Here is a 14,663-nt window from a genome sequence, read left to right as displayed (position 1 = left end):
AGTGTTTTGGTTTTTTTTCCCTCAAAAAAACCTTTGGTGGTGCATACATTAACAGATTTTACCTGAGCTGCACAGTACATTGGCTATAATTTTCCCTTCAGACATAAAGTACCGGAGTATAAACTAATTCGGTTCACTATTACTTCTCTTACATTTATGGATGGTTGAACTTCTCTGCCTGTTTTAGGTAACATTGCATCTCTGTGAATATCCCTTCTGAAAGAGCATAATACAATTAAGGTTGTTAAGACTGAAACATAGTTTTTCAGAGTGAAACAACTGTATTTTGGGCATTTTACCAACATACACTATCATAATGCTCCTGTGAGAAGAGTAAACTGATGCACAGAAGTAGTGCATGCAACTCAAGACCAGAAGGGAAATCAATACGAAGATTAGAATTACAGGGCCCCAATTTTGTTTTCAGGATGCAGATGCTGAGGACCACTTTCTGTCCTCATTATAGTACACTTCCACCCCAGGTTGCCTAGGACTTGAAGGGAATATTTTATGCTAATGTTGCCAGGTGAGTTGTCCAAAGCTTGGTGGAGATGACCAGTGAAGGATTTATCCTGTACAAAGGACTTCTGCTGTTGGAGCAAGCTTCCTTGCTGGTTCTGTGCATGTATGTATGAGTGATACTGGCACAGAGAGGATGCTCAGGGGACTGGGGTCTTAGGTGGCTCACCTGTGTGCTCCTGGGGACCCTGTTAAGATATGCTGGTGTCAGGTGGGGAAGTGGAAGTGTTGTTGCCTCACTGTTCAGATTCTGTTCAATGTGCATGGACTAGAAAGCCTGCATGGACTAGAAAGACCATCCCCATGCTTTTGAAGAACTGCCCAAACATTCACAAATCACCAGAACACCCCTGTCTCACAGGTAATTGCTAGACAGTTTTAACACTAAAAGGAAACTAGCCAGTTACTGTCAAACAGACTTTAAACAAAACAGGGATCAGAAGCAGCAAATTTCTCTGCTTATATGTTTGAGATCATTCTAATTCAGATGTTGCAGTCACATCTTGAAATCATTAATACTACCTTAAGCTTGCCTGGTATTCTCGTTTCTCCTGAAATTGCTTAGCTCAAGCAGATCCTAAAGTATTGATTCTGCATCAGCAACGTGCTAAAATTTGTAGCGGCTTTAAAAAAAAAGGTACAACTGCCTATGTTATGTGACTTTCTCAGCCCTTGGCTGCCTAATTGAAATAAAGTATATGTAGCAGACAATATAATTTATTTGCTAATAGTAACTCCACTGAATTAAAGCTGTCTAGTTTGCTACCTTGTCCTGGATGGAAACCAGTACCAGGCAATGTCGGAGACGGTGCAAGAAACCACACAGCCGAAAAAAAGGACCATGTGGTAGACTTGACTTGTGCCATGCCTAAATCATAAACTGTCATATTAAATTTTAGCATAATATGAATTAAGCATGTCCAAAATTATTATTAAATCACCTCCTCAACAAGCCTTTATGCTGTACAATATATTTTATTCTATTTCTTTTACCAGCCTGGTAAAAAGGCACACCTGTAGTCGCAGCTGAGATTGCTGAATAACTGCAGTAAATGATGCTTAAACTCACAGTAGGAAATGCAAGGCAGCTGCATTCCTGCTGCCTGCTTTGCCTTTCCTGAAGCACTAGATAGCTGGTGGTGCCACCAGCATGGAAAGAATATTGTGGGGCACAATGCAGCAGCTATTGCTGTGTTAAATTGATAGGAGAAGCCCTGTCTGGGTTTCTGCCCTTTGGCAGCAGTTGGAGCAGAAGGGCTGTCTCTCCAGGCATCTCTCCATTTCATTTCCCAGTTCTTGATTATTGTCTAGAAATTACTGTCTTCCCTTGGTTTTCTTTCCTAAAAGTAATGCAACTGATTGTACATTTTCACTGATTATAATTCTGGTTTTCTTTATGTGTGTCTCAGAGTCTTCTTCCTTTTTCTTAATATAGATTGTCACCTATCTTTTCTTCATATTGCTTCATCCAGCTGACTTGTCTTTTTCCTTTCTCTAGATGTTTCCAGATGTGTGGCTGAGAGGAAGTACACCCAGGAACAAGCTCGCAAGGAATTTCAACAAGTGTTTATCCCAGAATGCAATGATGATGGCACATACAGTCAGGTTGAAAATATTTCATTCATTATCTTGCATGGCTGGAAAGTCAGGATATGTGTGTTTGCAAAGGATGAAGATGAGACAAATGTAATGAAGGGAAATTTAATTTCAAAGTGAAATGTAATTTATGCTACCACTGATGTTAACAAATGGAAGGGAAATTTGTGTTTTATGCTGAGTCCTTTTTCTTTTTTTCAGTTGGCCAGCAAAAGAGCCAGACATTACCATTGTTCATGTGATACAGTCCCTGTTCTAGGCTGAGGCAGCTGAGTCATTCTTGTAGCCCCCTGAATACTCATCAGATGGTAAAATGTTTGGAATTTCTGATCTGTTCCTGATTTGAACCAGAAAACTTGTGACCAGAGTCCATATCTTACGGCTGAAGCGTGAATCATACAGGATTCTTCCCTATTCTCAGCTGAGTTTCTGCAAAACCATGTGGTCTGAGACTTTGATTTAGGTTAGGTCATGGAATTCAGAGGGGGATGCAGGTAAAAGCTTACCCTGTGATATATATTCCAAACAAGATCACCTTCTTCTGCCTTGTACTGCATTTCAGTTGCAGAGTTGTGCAGAAGACGATCCTTCTCATTTTGAGCATGGTGAGGGAAGTGATATTGGCCCTCAGGAAATATAATGCAATTGATTTCTAAGAGGAATTCCAAGAGTTTCCTTTCTGACAGCTTGGGATATGAATAATGCTGGCAGAAGCACTCTGTCCTGCTCCTTCAGTGGGTGGAACAATATGTTCTCTATGTGGAAAAAAAATCAAGATTGCTTGCTTCAGGAACAGTTTATGTGTCCCTTGAGGAACTTTGTTGTAAGGTTCTCATAACACCTGCACCTCACTATTCTGAATCAGGGTGTAAACAACCACATATTTCAAAAGTCTTCTATTCCATTAGATTCTGAAGGATCTACCACATTTTTCTTGAAATAAACTGTTATTTATGCTAGAGAATCATACATAGAACTGAGATGAGGTCCATTATGGTTTATTGTTCTAGGTTTTGTCAATATAGTTTTCTGGATTAGTCTTTTGCACTTATGTGTCATGAACACTTTGGGATAAGAAACATATGTCTGACAAACTGCACATGGTTGATGTCATTGCTGACAGGTTCAGTGCCACAGTTACACTGGATACTGCTGGTGTGTCACTCCCAATGGTCGTCCTATCAGTGGTACTGCTGTGGCCCACAAAACTCCCCGGTGCCCAGGTAAGACTTGTTTGTCTGGCAGGGTAATGACATCGTGTCATGAATAGCAGAGTTTATCTGTGGCATCTGGTTAAACTTAAGGAAAAAAAAATTCTTCACTGGAAGAGTGGTTCAGCACAGAAATAGGTGCTGGTGGAAGCTGTGGATGGCCCATTCCTGGGGATTTGCAAAACTCAACTGGATAAGGCTCTGAGAGGGTTGATCTAGCTTTCAAGCTAGCCCTGTGTGAGACCTGCTACCCTAAACCTCCCTGTGATTCTATGATCCATCTACGTTACTTGTACTGTAATCTGGCTGTTGAAGAGGGTTTCTACAGTGGTTATTTGTATGAAATTCGTGTGTCAATATATGAAACCGTGCAACTGACTTGCTGAGATAGTCCTTTCTTTATGCCAAAATTTGCTTGCACATAAACTAATTGCAAAAAAAATTCAGAGGGCTTTGCCTTTTCTGTATTTTAAGTATGTTGAGTACAGAAAAAGAAAACCACTCCCCCCAAGATATGGTGTGTGACTGTCCTGATTTGTAACATAGCCCAATGAAAGAACTCCCACAGTTTTCATGAATGACCAAATCCAGAGGAGAAATAAAAACGAAACAAAGCATTAAAAACATAATGGAATCATTGTCTGTAGAAATGAATTAGCAAATCAGACTCATTGCTATGTGTACTGCCTTTTATCTTTCATTAATATAATTAGCAGGTGCACTGTTTTTTAGGAATTTGCTTCTGACACTATTTCATTGACGTTGTTAATAAATATAAATCCTGAGTGTATGAACGGTTGCCAGAATTGCTATTCACCTTCCTTAGGGCTGACAGAATTGCACAGAAATAGCTCTAAATATACTTGAGCTCCATGTATTGCATTTCTGTTTGTGCTGTAGCACCATTCTCTGTCAGAGAGCAGGAGAAATAGTTTTAAAAAGCTGTAAATAACCCTGTAATGTAAATGAAGCTGGTAAAAAGGCCTTGGAGGGAATTCACCTTGTCTGATCTACTTCAGTCATTCAAGCACAATATTGATGTTTTTAATAAATAGATGGAGGAAAGAAGAGATCATGGAGAAAGTTTCAACAAAAATTATAAAAAGTTAATTCTTCTTTTAAGGTCTATCTTGTTTAAACGATTTGCAGAATCTTCCATGCATCTTGCCTGTAGGTGAACTTTAGCCAGAAAGAATACTCTTCAGATTAATAGTTTTGATCCAGTCTGAAAAGTCGCTGCAGAATGACAGTTATGAAAAATAATATATAATGTGCAGGAACCTTAAAATAGAGAAAAATGTGCATTCATTTTAGTGTAGTTATTGTTTATAACTAGATTGCCTCTTCAGAAGACACATGGTTAGGATAGTATTTTTGTGTTTCAGTGTATTCTTGAATAGACGTGCTTCTGCATGTCCATAGCCAAGGCTTCTCTGAAAGCACGCCTTCATGGCTTTTGTGGCAAGATCAATCTGTAGTTTCATCCCTTTCACTGACATCAGTGAAAAAGGGGTTAAGCTGATGCTGGAAGTTCAACACTTAATTGTTTGGCAAATGTGGCACAGCATATGGCATTATTTTTGGCTCAAAATGTTACTGAGTTATTGTACTTTCACTTTTTCTATTTGTATTCAGTCTTATTGAGGAGAAGCTGCGGTGTAGTTCCAGGTTAATTACTAGATTAATATCAGAATTATTGTATCTTTACAGGAACCAATTCTTAGTTCCTCTCAAAGGTATATTCATGTGCTTAGCAGATAAACTGCCAGACGGCTGCAGCTCATTTTTGAAGGGGTGGGAAGGGAAGGTAGTTTTACAGGAATGCTAAGGAGAAGGTGATAGCAGCACTCAATTTTAATTTAGTAGCCCAGAGATATATGGACTACTCCAGGGCCCAGGTAAGTATGCAGAGTATGATTTTGTTCCATGGAAGAGTGTGCATAATTTTCCAATTGTTATGAGACCTTCTTCTATTATCTCTGCACATTTCCTCCCCTGCTTGTATCAGTGCTGTCATGTTTTACTGCTCACCACTTCTCCTTTATCCCTCAGGAAAGAAGTCCAACTACAGCAGGGTTTGGAAATAGATTTGAAATGCCAGGGGATTTTGCAGTGGTAGTGGCTAAGGTCTCAGTCTTAAGAGGTCTGGAGAAACCATCCCATTCAGCAGAGGAGGCAGCTACAGATTTTCTCAGAAAGTTATGTGGTATAGTAAGGCAAAACTTTGCTCTTATATTGCAGAATGAAAGCCTGAAACACAACTGCACCCTTCTCCCATTTCCCAGTATATATTCAAAATTGCCATCTGTTTACGATAAAAGAAGGTTTCTTTCCCCCAGAAGGACTGTTGATGTTTTCCAGATCACCGTTGATTCCCTTCTGTACTTTTTCTTTAGTACCACTGTGCATGGGAATTACAATCAAAATTTTAGTGGGTGTACTGAAGTTGAGTAGATGTACTCCTGTTTTAACTAGTATTTCAGGGATTCCATTTCTTCCAATGCTGTTGTCCCTGGTCAGTCCAACACACCATGTTGTTACTAGCTTTGTTGCAGGCATTGCCTTGCTGTTTTTTTGATTTTGCAGGCAGATCTGCTGTAGTGGTGGCATCCTGACACTAGTGCGCTTATGTATTTTCACTTGCTGCTGTGTATTCTGCAGACGTGATGCTATAGCTATTTCAAAGGCATTTTTGCAATTTTTGCAGTTTGTGTGTCCCAGACATTTTTTTCCCCAGGATCACTTTTGCCACCTTTTCCCTTTAGAGAATGTGCACAGACAATCAACATGGCAGGCAGTGTCAACTGTGAACATGTTTTTGAAATGATTTTGTCACAGGAAATGTAATATTATGGAAGGTGTGAAAATTTATCTTTTTAATGAAAATGTTCAGTGTTTCTTTTCAGTTCTAGGTTAGTACTTCAGTAACTTCAGATAGGGTTTGAATACATGTCTAACCAACTGTGCTGTTCCTAAATTATGGGGTAATTTCTTGTCTTTCATTTTCTCCCAGTAGAAACACCTTTGACTTTGGTGAATATTCAGAAATAGGAAAGAAGAGCATGGCAGCCTGGAAGAACTTGGATTTTAATAGAGGAAATCTGGAGCAGAACTTAGGATGGGCAGTTAGGAGCTTGGTTTCCCAGTTCCATCCCCTGTCCATACTTCACATGTACTATATGATATTGGATAGGTGAAATAAACCTCTAAGTTAACTGTTAATATTGGTTAGCTGCTTAACGTGATGCTTCCTAAAGCTATCTCATGTCCTGGGACAGAAAAGCGTCACGTGTATATTTGTTATCTATCTATGCACAATAGTTGCATAAGCTGTTTTTTTGCTCATTGTGTTGTTCTTGTTGCTCTTATTGAAGTTGTCTTTTTCACTAGAGACACAAAGTGTGAAAGGATGAAGGTTATAAACAGCATTTAAAATGCAGAACTCTCCCACTGAAATATGTAAACCCTTTGCTTTAATTGCTACATCTTTACCTGGAAGAGCTCTTCTTCCATCCTTTCCAGTTGTTCCCTCACCAGCACTTGATACTGCTAAAACAGACATGATAAATCTCAGATTGTCATTCCGCTCCATGGAAATAACCTCGACTGTTGCAGGAGCAGTGGTGAGAAGCAGAGTAAATCAAACATATTCCCATGACAGCATTAAAAAGAAAGCTCCCTAAAAATGATGAATGTCCCCCAATACTTTCACTAAAGAACACCAGTCTTAAAACCAGACGTTTTTACAGCTCCCCATCTCTGTTATCAGCACTGCAGGGAACTGTAGAAATTCCATAGGCACAGAGTCCTGGGAAATGGGTCAGAAACTGAGAAGCAGGTGTTAAATTATCGTTGGAAAATACAATGTTTGCCTATTGCAGGTTTTTAATGCCTTATTAACTATTCTGGGCTTCTGCCAGTGAGATTGCAGAGGTGTGGAGACATATATTCTTATTCTGTGTAGTTTTGATACCTTACAATTAAGATGGGAGGATCACCTTTTAAAGCCAAAATACAAGTACCTCTAAAATTTCAGAACTCTTCCTGTTATCATCAGATAATGTAATTAAAAGAAATATATTGGGGAAGGCAGTGGACTTCTTAAATTTGCATGATACTGCTTCAGTTAGCTGGGAAAAATATCCATCCTTGGAATATCTAGATCTTTTGTCCCCATATGCAGGACTTTTCCTATACATACGCAGTCAGGCACACCCATATGTGAGATAAAGAACAGCATGGGAAGTTTACTTTCCTGTTTCTTGATATCTGCATTCAGTGATTACATATCAAATATTCTTTCGTAGATCAGAAATCATTATCTAAACTGTATAACAATGGACTTTCACCTTCTTTTTTAAAGACCAAGTCACATATGATCAAAATGATAGAATATGGATATGCTAAAATCAGAGACCACAAAACTCACATCCCATTCCTTGGAAGATTTATTGTGCCTCAGAAGTTGTTAGAGTGAAGCTGGGCTGAATTGTGGGGTTTGCAATAAACTAAGGCATGAATATTTTTTTTATTTTTTTTTAATTCATCAGAATTATAAATGACTAGGCAAATGCACAAGCTAGAATGATACTAAATACTCCTTGTTAAAATAATGCTGCTGAATTTGTTATCCCTCCTTGTCCTCTCTCATTCCATAAATATATTTATGTGGTGATTTGGTTGCTTGCAGTGATTGTATTGCCTGACCTTTAAATAAGTTATAAGTTGTTATTTCTGTTTCTTATCTAGCTGAAAATGTGAGCACTTTTCGTGAGTATTGAAGATACAATTTCCTAGAAACTTGCAAATGCAACTTCCTATCACCATTTAATCTAGATGTACTTCTACCTTAAATATATTCAGAAAGTGGTAGAAGAAACTGATACAAGCTCAGTCAGCCCTCCTCCTCACCTCAAACTTGGAGACAACAAGAAAAATTTTTCCTGCATAAATGGAAAATTTCAGGTGAAATTATGTGAAGGGTGCAGATTTCCCTTTGCAGGAAATTATGTGAATATTTCTCTTAGCTTCCAAAGACTATTAAAAAAAATTAATGTTAGCCCAGTGAAGCTGTTTTCCTGGCATTCATCTAATTTCATAGTGAAGTTAGATTCACTATGATAAAGTTAGCCTCTGTGAATGCCACGCTCCTCCTCTATCCATAAATTTTCCATCATAATTTAGGGTAAAAAAGCAAAGCATAGAAAAAATAATTAAATTCTTTCTGACTCTACACAAATATATAGTTCTAATTTCGTACCATTTCACATACAGATGGAGTAATCTGAAGGCATCTTGGTGTTAACAAAATCTGGAAAGATTTTTCTGGTTTTGGTTTAAGATGTGAAATATTATATAAATTTCACCAATGTCTGAAATTACTTAGGTATAAACTGAAGTTTAAGTTCAGCTTATAATACTGGTTCTAAATATATATAGAAAGACAGCACTGTTGTCAGACTGAGGCTTTACTCCTTTTAGCACAAGGGGGCTATCAGGGGCAGTTCATCACACACATTCCCCATGCTGAGACCTCGTTGCTACTCACAAATTGGTGTAAAATGCTTGAGTGTGGGTGAGAGTCAAACCTAAAATCTCTGCATTTGCAAGAGAATTACAATGATATGCCTGTGTATCAAAATTACATTGAGAAAGTACAGAGTTAATTATAACTGGATGAAATTTGAGGAAAGATTGGATCACTGGTATTTAGTGCAATTAGAAGAACCTGTAATTTTGTATGCAGTACTTCATAAAACTGGAACATCTTATTTGAGTTCAAGCTGAGCCTCTTATCAAATTCACGCCAAGCACCGAGAAGCTCAGATCTTCTGGCTTCAGCTAGCATAAATGCAGGAATCTGCCTCCTCTTCAGAGTGAACACCATGGATTAGTATTGCAGCCTATTTAGCGCAAGCTATCCCAAATACCTTTGGATATAATTCCTACAATGATAATTACTTTTACTTTTCCTGTCTGAATTAATACTGATGCATCACTATGTACATTGAATTTCTGGTGGTTCAAACGTAATACAATAAAAATACAATGCCACCAAAAAAGGAAGCAAGTTGAAACTAGAATATTTTTGATATGAATGTATAAAAACTGTATTAAAAGCTGAATCCTTCAGAAGGTAATATCAGCTTGGCTGCATTGTCTTGCATTCTTTTATGACCGTGTTAAAATCAGCATGCCAGATTTGTGATGTTAGCTGTCTTCCCTCTGGCAGACTCCCATATCTAAACTCCATGCTGAAGTAACCATCAGTTCAGCATTTCAAACATGGCCTGTGATTTAGTGGCTTCGCTTATTTAAATTGGCCTTTTAGAACAGATTTATTGTGCTGCAAGGTTTGGGGTTTTTTTTTGTTTGTTTTAAACCCAGGGAATGTACTTATTCCAGAAGGAAATAAATTGAGAAAATGAAGGTAACGAAATAATTTCACACACTTCTGAGCATCTGTCAGATGTGGCATTTTCTTTCATTAAAGCAGGTGTACGTAAGAAGAGACTATGTGGTAAGAATAGATAGACATTATGCTTTTTAATTTTTGTTTGCTCCATGTGGCTCTTCAGAGAGAAAAATATCACTTTTAAAGGTTTGTTTTTAATGCAGCAGAGATACGTATGTTGGTAAGAAGTGGCTAGGAGTTAGAATTATACAAACGGTTGTAATAATGAGACATAAGCAAGAAATAAGGAGGTATTTCTATTTTAAACCCTAAGGACAGCTACCTCTTGTTAAAATACTAAGAAAACCAGTAGATTCTCCATTTCTTGACAACCTGAAGACAAGACTGGATGTTGGGTTGGAGTCCAAGCTGGTAGAATAAGCTGTTAAACCCCATCTCCTGCAAACGTAACTACCTTCCCACCACTGCTGTCTCCTTCCCTAAGGGCCACAGCCCTGGGGGTGTCTCCAGCAACCAGCCCAGGCTCAAACTCAGAAGCAGGCGCTGTCCCTGCCTCCCCCAACACACACGCTTTTCCACAACAGCACAGCATTTCCCAAAGGCTTTATATAAGGAATTTTAAAGCAGAAAGGGGCAGGTTTTAACGTGAGCCAGGACTGGGTAGGGGCCGAAGAAGCCCCTCAGAGCAGCTGAGGTGTGGTGGGCAAGACTCTGTGAGCAGAAGGGATGTTGCCCTGCACAGGGGACTGCAAGGTAGCAGTGCCCGCGCCATGCATCTGACTGCAGGACCTGTCCTCGCTGGGTCAGTGGGGAAGGGAGACATTGATTCTGCAGCATGTGAGCATGTTCTTGCCCTTGTGTCTATGTAGTATTTAATGTTGTCTCTTTCTCAAGTCCTGCTGTGGCCAAGAAGTAGCGTCTGACAGTAAATTGATCGTATGCAAATGCAGAAGTCAGGCAAAGCTGAGATCTTTTATTTGCAAAGGAAGAATTTGCTGACATTTATTGCTGTAATAAACAAGAATCAATCATTGAAGTGGTACTGTGTTTCTTAGGAAACACATTAAAAGTGCAATTAATATTTTTCTGGTTAATTCCTTTTTTCCGATTGCAGGTTCAGTGAGTGAGAAGCTGCCACAACGAGAAGGTGCAGGAAAAACAGGTAAACATCTTAGCTGGCCTTTAAATAGAAACAAAAATCACCACTGTGATTTTCCATAGGATTAAATTATCAATATGTTTTCATCATATATTATAGCTGCATATATGTATACATGCATACCTACTATTCATTTTATGTCTGCATTCTACATATTTAGTAAACTTATAAGTATAAATGAATATATATGTGTGCATGTATTTGTCTAGATATGCACAGACATTACATTTTTCTAGTCTCAGCCCTACAGACTTTGCTATTCTGTGCTATTTGGAAGATAACTTTTCTTCCCATAGCTATACTCTGAAGTATTTTCCCATACTGTTTGCTTGCCCTGGAGGACAGATTATTCTGTCTGTTTGATAAAGACAGCATTCTGCAGTCCCAAAATCTCAGGAACCGGAGTCCACACTTTATTTCCATAGCAATCGGTGCTTGAGTCATCTTGGACCCAGCACTTTGCTCTATATTGTGAGTAATTCATCTGATGGCTTACATTCATGGCCCGGTGATTGTTGTTAGAGATAGATCATAGTGTATATCTTGTTAGCAGGAGAAAATCTGATGCAATTCCAGCATATCTGGTAGGTTTAAATGAGGGAGATGTCTATGCTTTAAACAAAATTAAAGCTTACACTCTCCAAATGCTTAAAAGAATTTTTAATTCAGCTCAAAATACTCAATGTTGCTGTCAGTGACACCTAGCATAAATTAATTTTAAATAAGTTATTCATATTCATGCTAATGTTAATGGCTATCTGTTTGGTGCACTGTATATATAATTGAAATAGTTTTTTTTACAGGAATTTTTGCAGCATTGTAATATACCCAACATTTAAATAAACTTCCATTGCACTCTTAGGTTGAGAAAATCAGTACTTCTTTTAAGGTTAATAATTAGAAAGTACTGGAAATTGTTCCTTCATGTATTTCCAGACAAACTGTGTGTTCCACTAACTTTAAGTTACCTATTTGCTTTAGGTCAGGAGTTTCATTTTCAGCTTTGAACTGAATGAACTATCCCATATATAAAACTTGTCTGGAATCCTTTATTTTTATTTGCAACTGTGGTGGCTGAGCCGTTGAACCCTGAATGAAGAATCATAGAACAAGGAACTTAAATGTTTATCAAGTCTCCCTCTGTTATCACATATATTCACATCTAAAATGACATGGTTGCATTTTACTCATGCCCTGTGTTTATTCTCCAGCACAAATCTGCAGCATGAAGGGCCACTGACCTGGTTCCCAGATGGTCCCTGGCCCTTAGATGCTGGCTGTGAACTTCCTCTCCCCACCCTTCTGCCAGCCAGTCCTGCCTTATGTTTTAAATAAAGTCATGTTGTCAGAGAAATCACAACCTCTTTAGAGACCATCACAGAGCAGTGAACAGGATCAGCTATCTAAGTTAAAGGGATGTGCTTTGGCTTCACAGTCACTGTAGTAAGAAGTGTTTTGTAGCTCAACCTGAAAGGGTCCAGCAGTAGTTTTTGAAATAACCATAAAACACCCTGCTCGTCTTTCCTCTGCATGTTCCTGTGGACTAATCAGGGGTGCCTGGATGGAGTACCTGCCCGTATTGAAACTCAGCAAGCTTAGGCAGGTTCATGACATTCTTACTGCTGCGAAGGACATGCATCAGACCTTCAAGTGTGGTCCTGAAAAAGCGACTTTCAAGAGACAGCATAGGTTTAGCCAGAGACAGTCTCTTCTAACCTGTCCCACAGACACAGAAGATGACCTGGTGGGCCATATCTGTTGCAGACATGCACCTTGCTTTCCCTGGGTATTCCAATACTGAAAGAAAATTTCCAGATACAGACTTTGGAGGTCAGGAGCTCTGTTTGCATGTTTGCAAATAAACCAAACAGGAATAAAGCTTAAAACGTAATTGCTAAAGTATCTTCCCTGGCACTGCAGTTCCCTCCTCTATCCAAGGAAAATATTCATATTATCCGAAAAGCACAGTTGTCAGAGATGGGATCACATCCCTTTTTTCTGATTCTTAGCTGACTGCAGGACTATGTTTTTGGCAACTGGACTCTGACAGCAAACAGAATGATTTCTGTTTAAATGTACACACATATGGACTGGTATGCATGTGCCAGCCAGGAAGACCTATACAATTAACCTGTGAGATATCTAATTAACGTGAAGAATAACTACTTTACCTTTGTGACTCTCCATTGAACGTTGTTTTGATCAATGAAATGCCACATGCCTCTTCATTCTTACCGCAAAGGTTTTTATTGAAAGATGATGTACCTGAAAGAGTGCAAACAGAAAATTTATGTCTTCCTGCAAATGAAGGAACTACAAAACAGTTCAGGAACTGTTGTAGCTCCTCCAGTTCTGGAGTAAAATTTATACCTTTTATACAGATATCCTATACCAAATCTTTGGTTTGTTCTCTTTCTTTCTCTTGGGTGGGGGGAGACCTGAGGCCAGTTCTATGACTCAGTCATGAACATCTGTTAAGTTTTTGTAAAAAAAGGGAAAAAAAATCTGTAGACTGTTTTACATGCTGCTTGAACAAAGTTCAAGAGACTAATTTTGACTGGACTGATAATTGCTAAAGTTATGGTGTTATATCTGAATTTTGGGTAGGAATATAAGATCAAATGTGTCACAAACTGAAATTGTGTAACAAAGATGATTAGAAAAATGTCATTTATACTGAAACCCAAGTTTCTGGATGGGCTTTTGCTAAGATTTATCTACCGTAAGCTACCCTTTGAAATTCTGGGGTTTCTGAATCACATACTGATTGGTGATGTAAATGTATGTCCTGATTGTCAGTACCCTAGGATACTTGATGGCCTCTCTGAAATGAATCAGTAGTCTTATTCCACCACCCAGAAGACACCACAAAAATGCCAGCAAAACTGATGAGAAATGGCGGTCTGTTATGGCATTGGAGCAAAGTATCCAGTCATTGCATGGACATAGGAATGAGCACTCTTTAGAAAAAGTTTCTTTATGAAAACATTTTGCAGTGAAAGTAAGTTTTCCTTGCTGCTGCTTTGATTTTGTGAAAAGCATGGAGGTTAGTGTTCCACGGCTGCAAATTTGGTTTTACCTGCTGTCAGTGTTTATTTGGTATCTGTATTTGCTGTGAACCTGGCTGTGGTCTCCAGAGGCAAAGGTCATCCTCTGCGTGATCTGCATAAAGATGGTGACAACGAAGTGAACGTGGGGAGGCTGTTCTGGATTGCAGTAGCAAGAAGAAACGGAAACAGAGAGTGTGTTAGCCTTACAGCTGCTGCTCACTGTTACCCCGGTAGGGCTACGTGCAAGGGGAAGCTTCTCACTTCCCTTTGGTTCTAGCTTCTGTGAAAATGCCAAGAGAACAATCTGGAAACAATGTTGGTCTGAGATCCAGTTGTGAAACTGCAAGAAATTCTGATAAAACCCTTGCCTGAAGGATGCTGTTTACTGCAGGACACCTCAGTCTGGGAGTTAGATCCGTGCTACAGGAAACAGCAATGACTGGAAAATAGGTACTAGCAAGGCCTGCTAAGTTATGTTTACACAATATCCACAATAATTTTACATAACAAAAAAGTAATAAGGTAAAGATGGGTCTTTGGGTAATGCCCTTTCTCACAGAATGTCAACTTAAATAATTATTTATATTGATTTTTTCTTTTTCAGCACTACTTCCACTGTGTTTTACTGACCCTAAAGTTACTCACATCCTCTTATAATTTCTGTAAATTTCCCTCCCTCTTTTCTTGCAGCAACGGCTGGTAGTGGATGGATG

At 38.8% G+C, this 14,663-nt stretch overlaps 1 protein-coding gene across 8 annotated transcripts in view; it reads left to right on the top strand.

The window, feature by feature from the left end:
- Positions 1-14,663, top strand: part of SMOC2 (SPARC related modular calcium binding 2) — a 149,717-nt gene that overhangs the window by 59,064 nt on the left and 75,990 nt on the right. For all 8 annotated transcript variants that reach the window (XM_055714315.1, XM_055714314.1, XM_055714313.1 and 5 more), the window contains exons 3-5: positions 2,018-2,124; positions 3,239-3,338; positions 10,856-10,903. In XM_055714315.1, the coding sequence (XP_055570290.1) occupies positions 2,018-2,124; positions 3,239-3,338; positions 10,856-10,903 (255 nt within the window). The remainder of the gene's footprint in view (positions 1-2,017; positions 2,125-3,238; positions 3,339-10,855; positions 10,904-14,663) is intronic.

The sequence above is a fragment of the Falco cherrug genome, chromosome 6, assembly GCF_023634085.1.
Source record: "Falco cherrug isolate bFalChe1 chromosome 6, bFalChe1.pri, whole genome shotgun sequence".
Lineage (NCBI taxonomy): Eukaryota > Metazoa > Chordata > Aves > Falconiformes > Falconidae > Falco > Falco cherrug.
The sequence above is the reverse complement of the archived record's forward strand: the minus strand, read 5'-3'. Positions and strand labels throughout refer to the sequence as shown.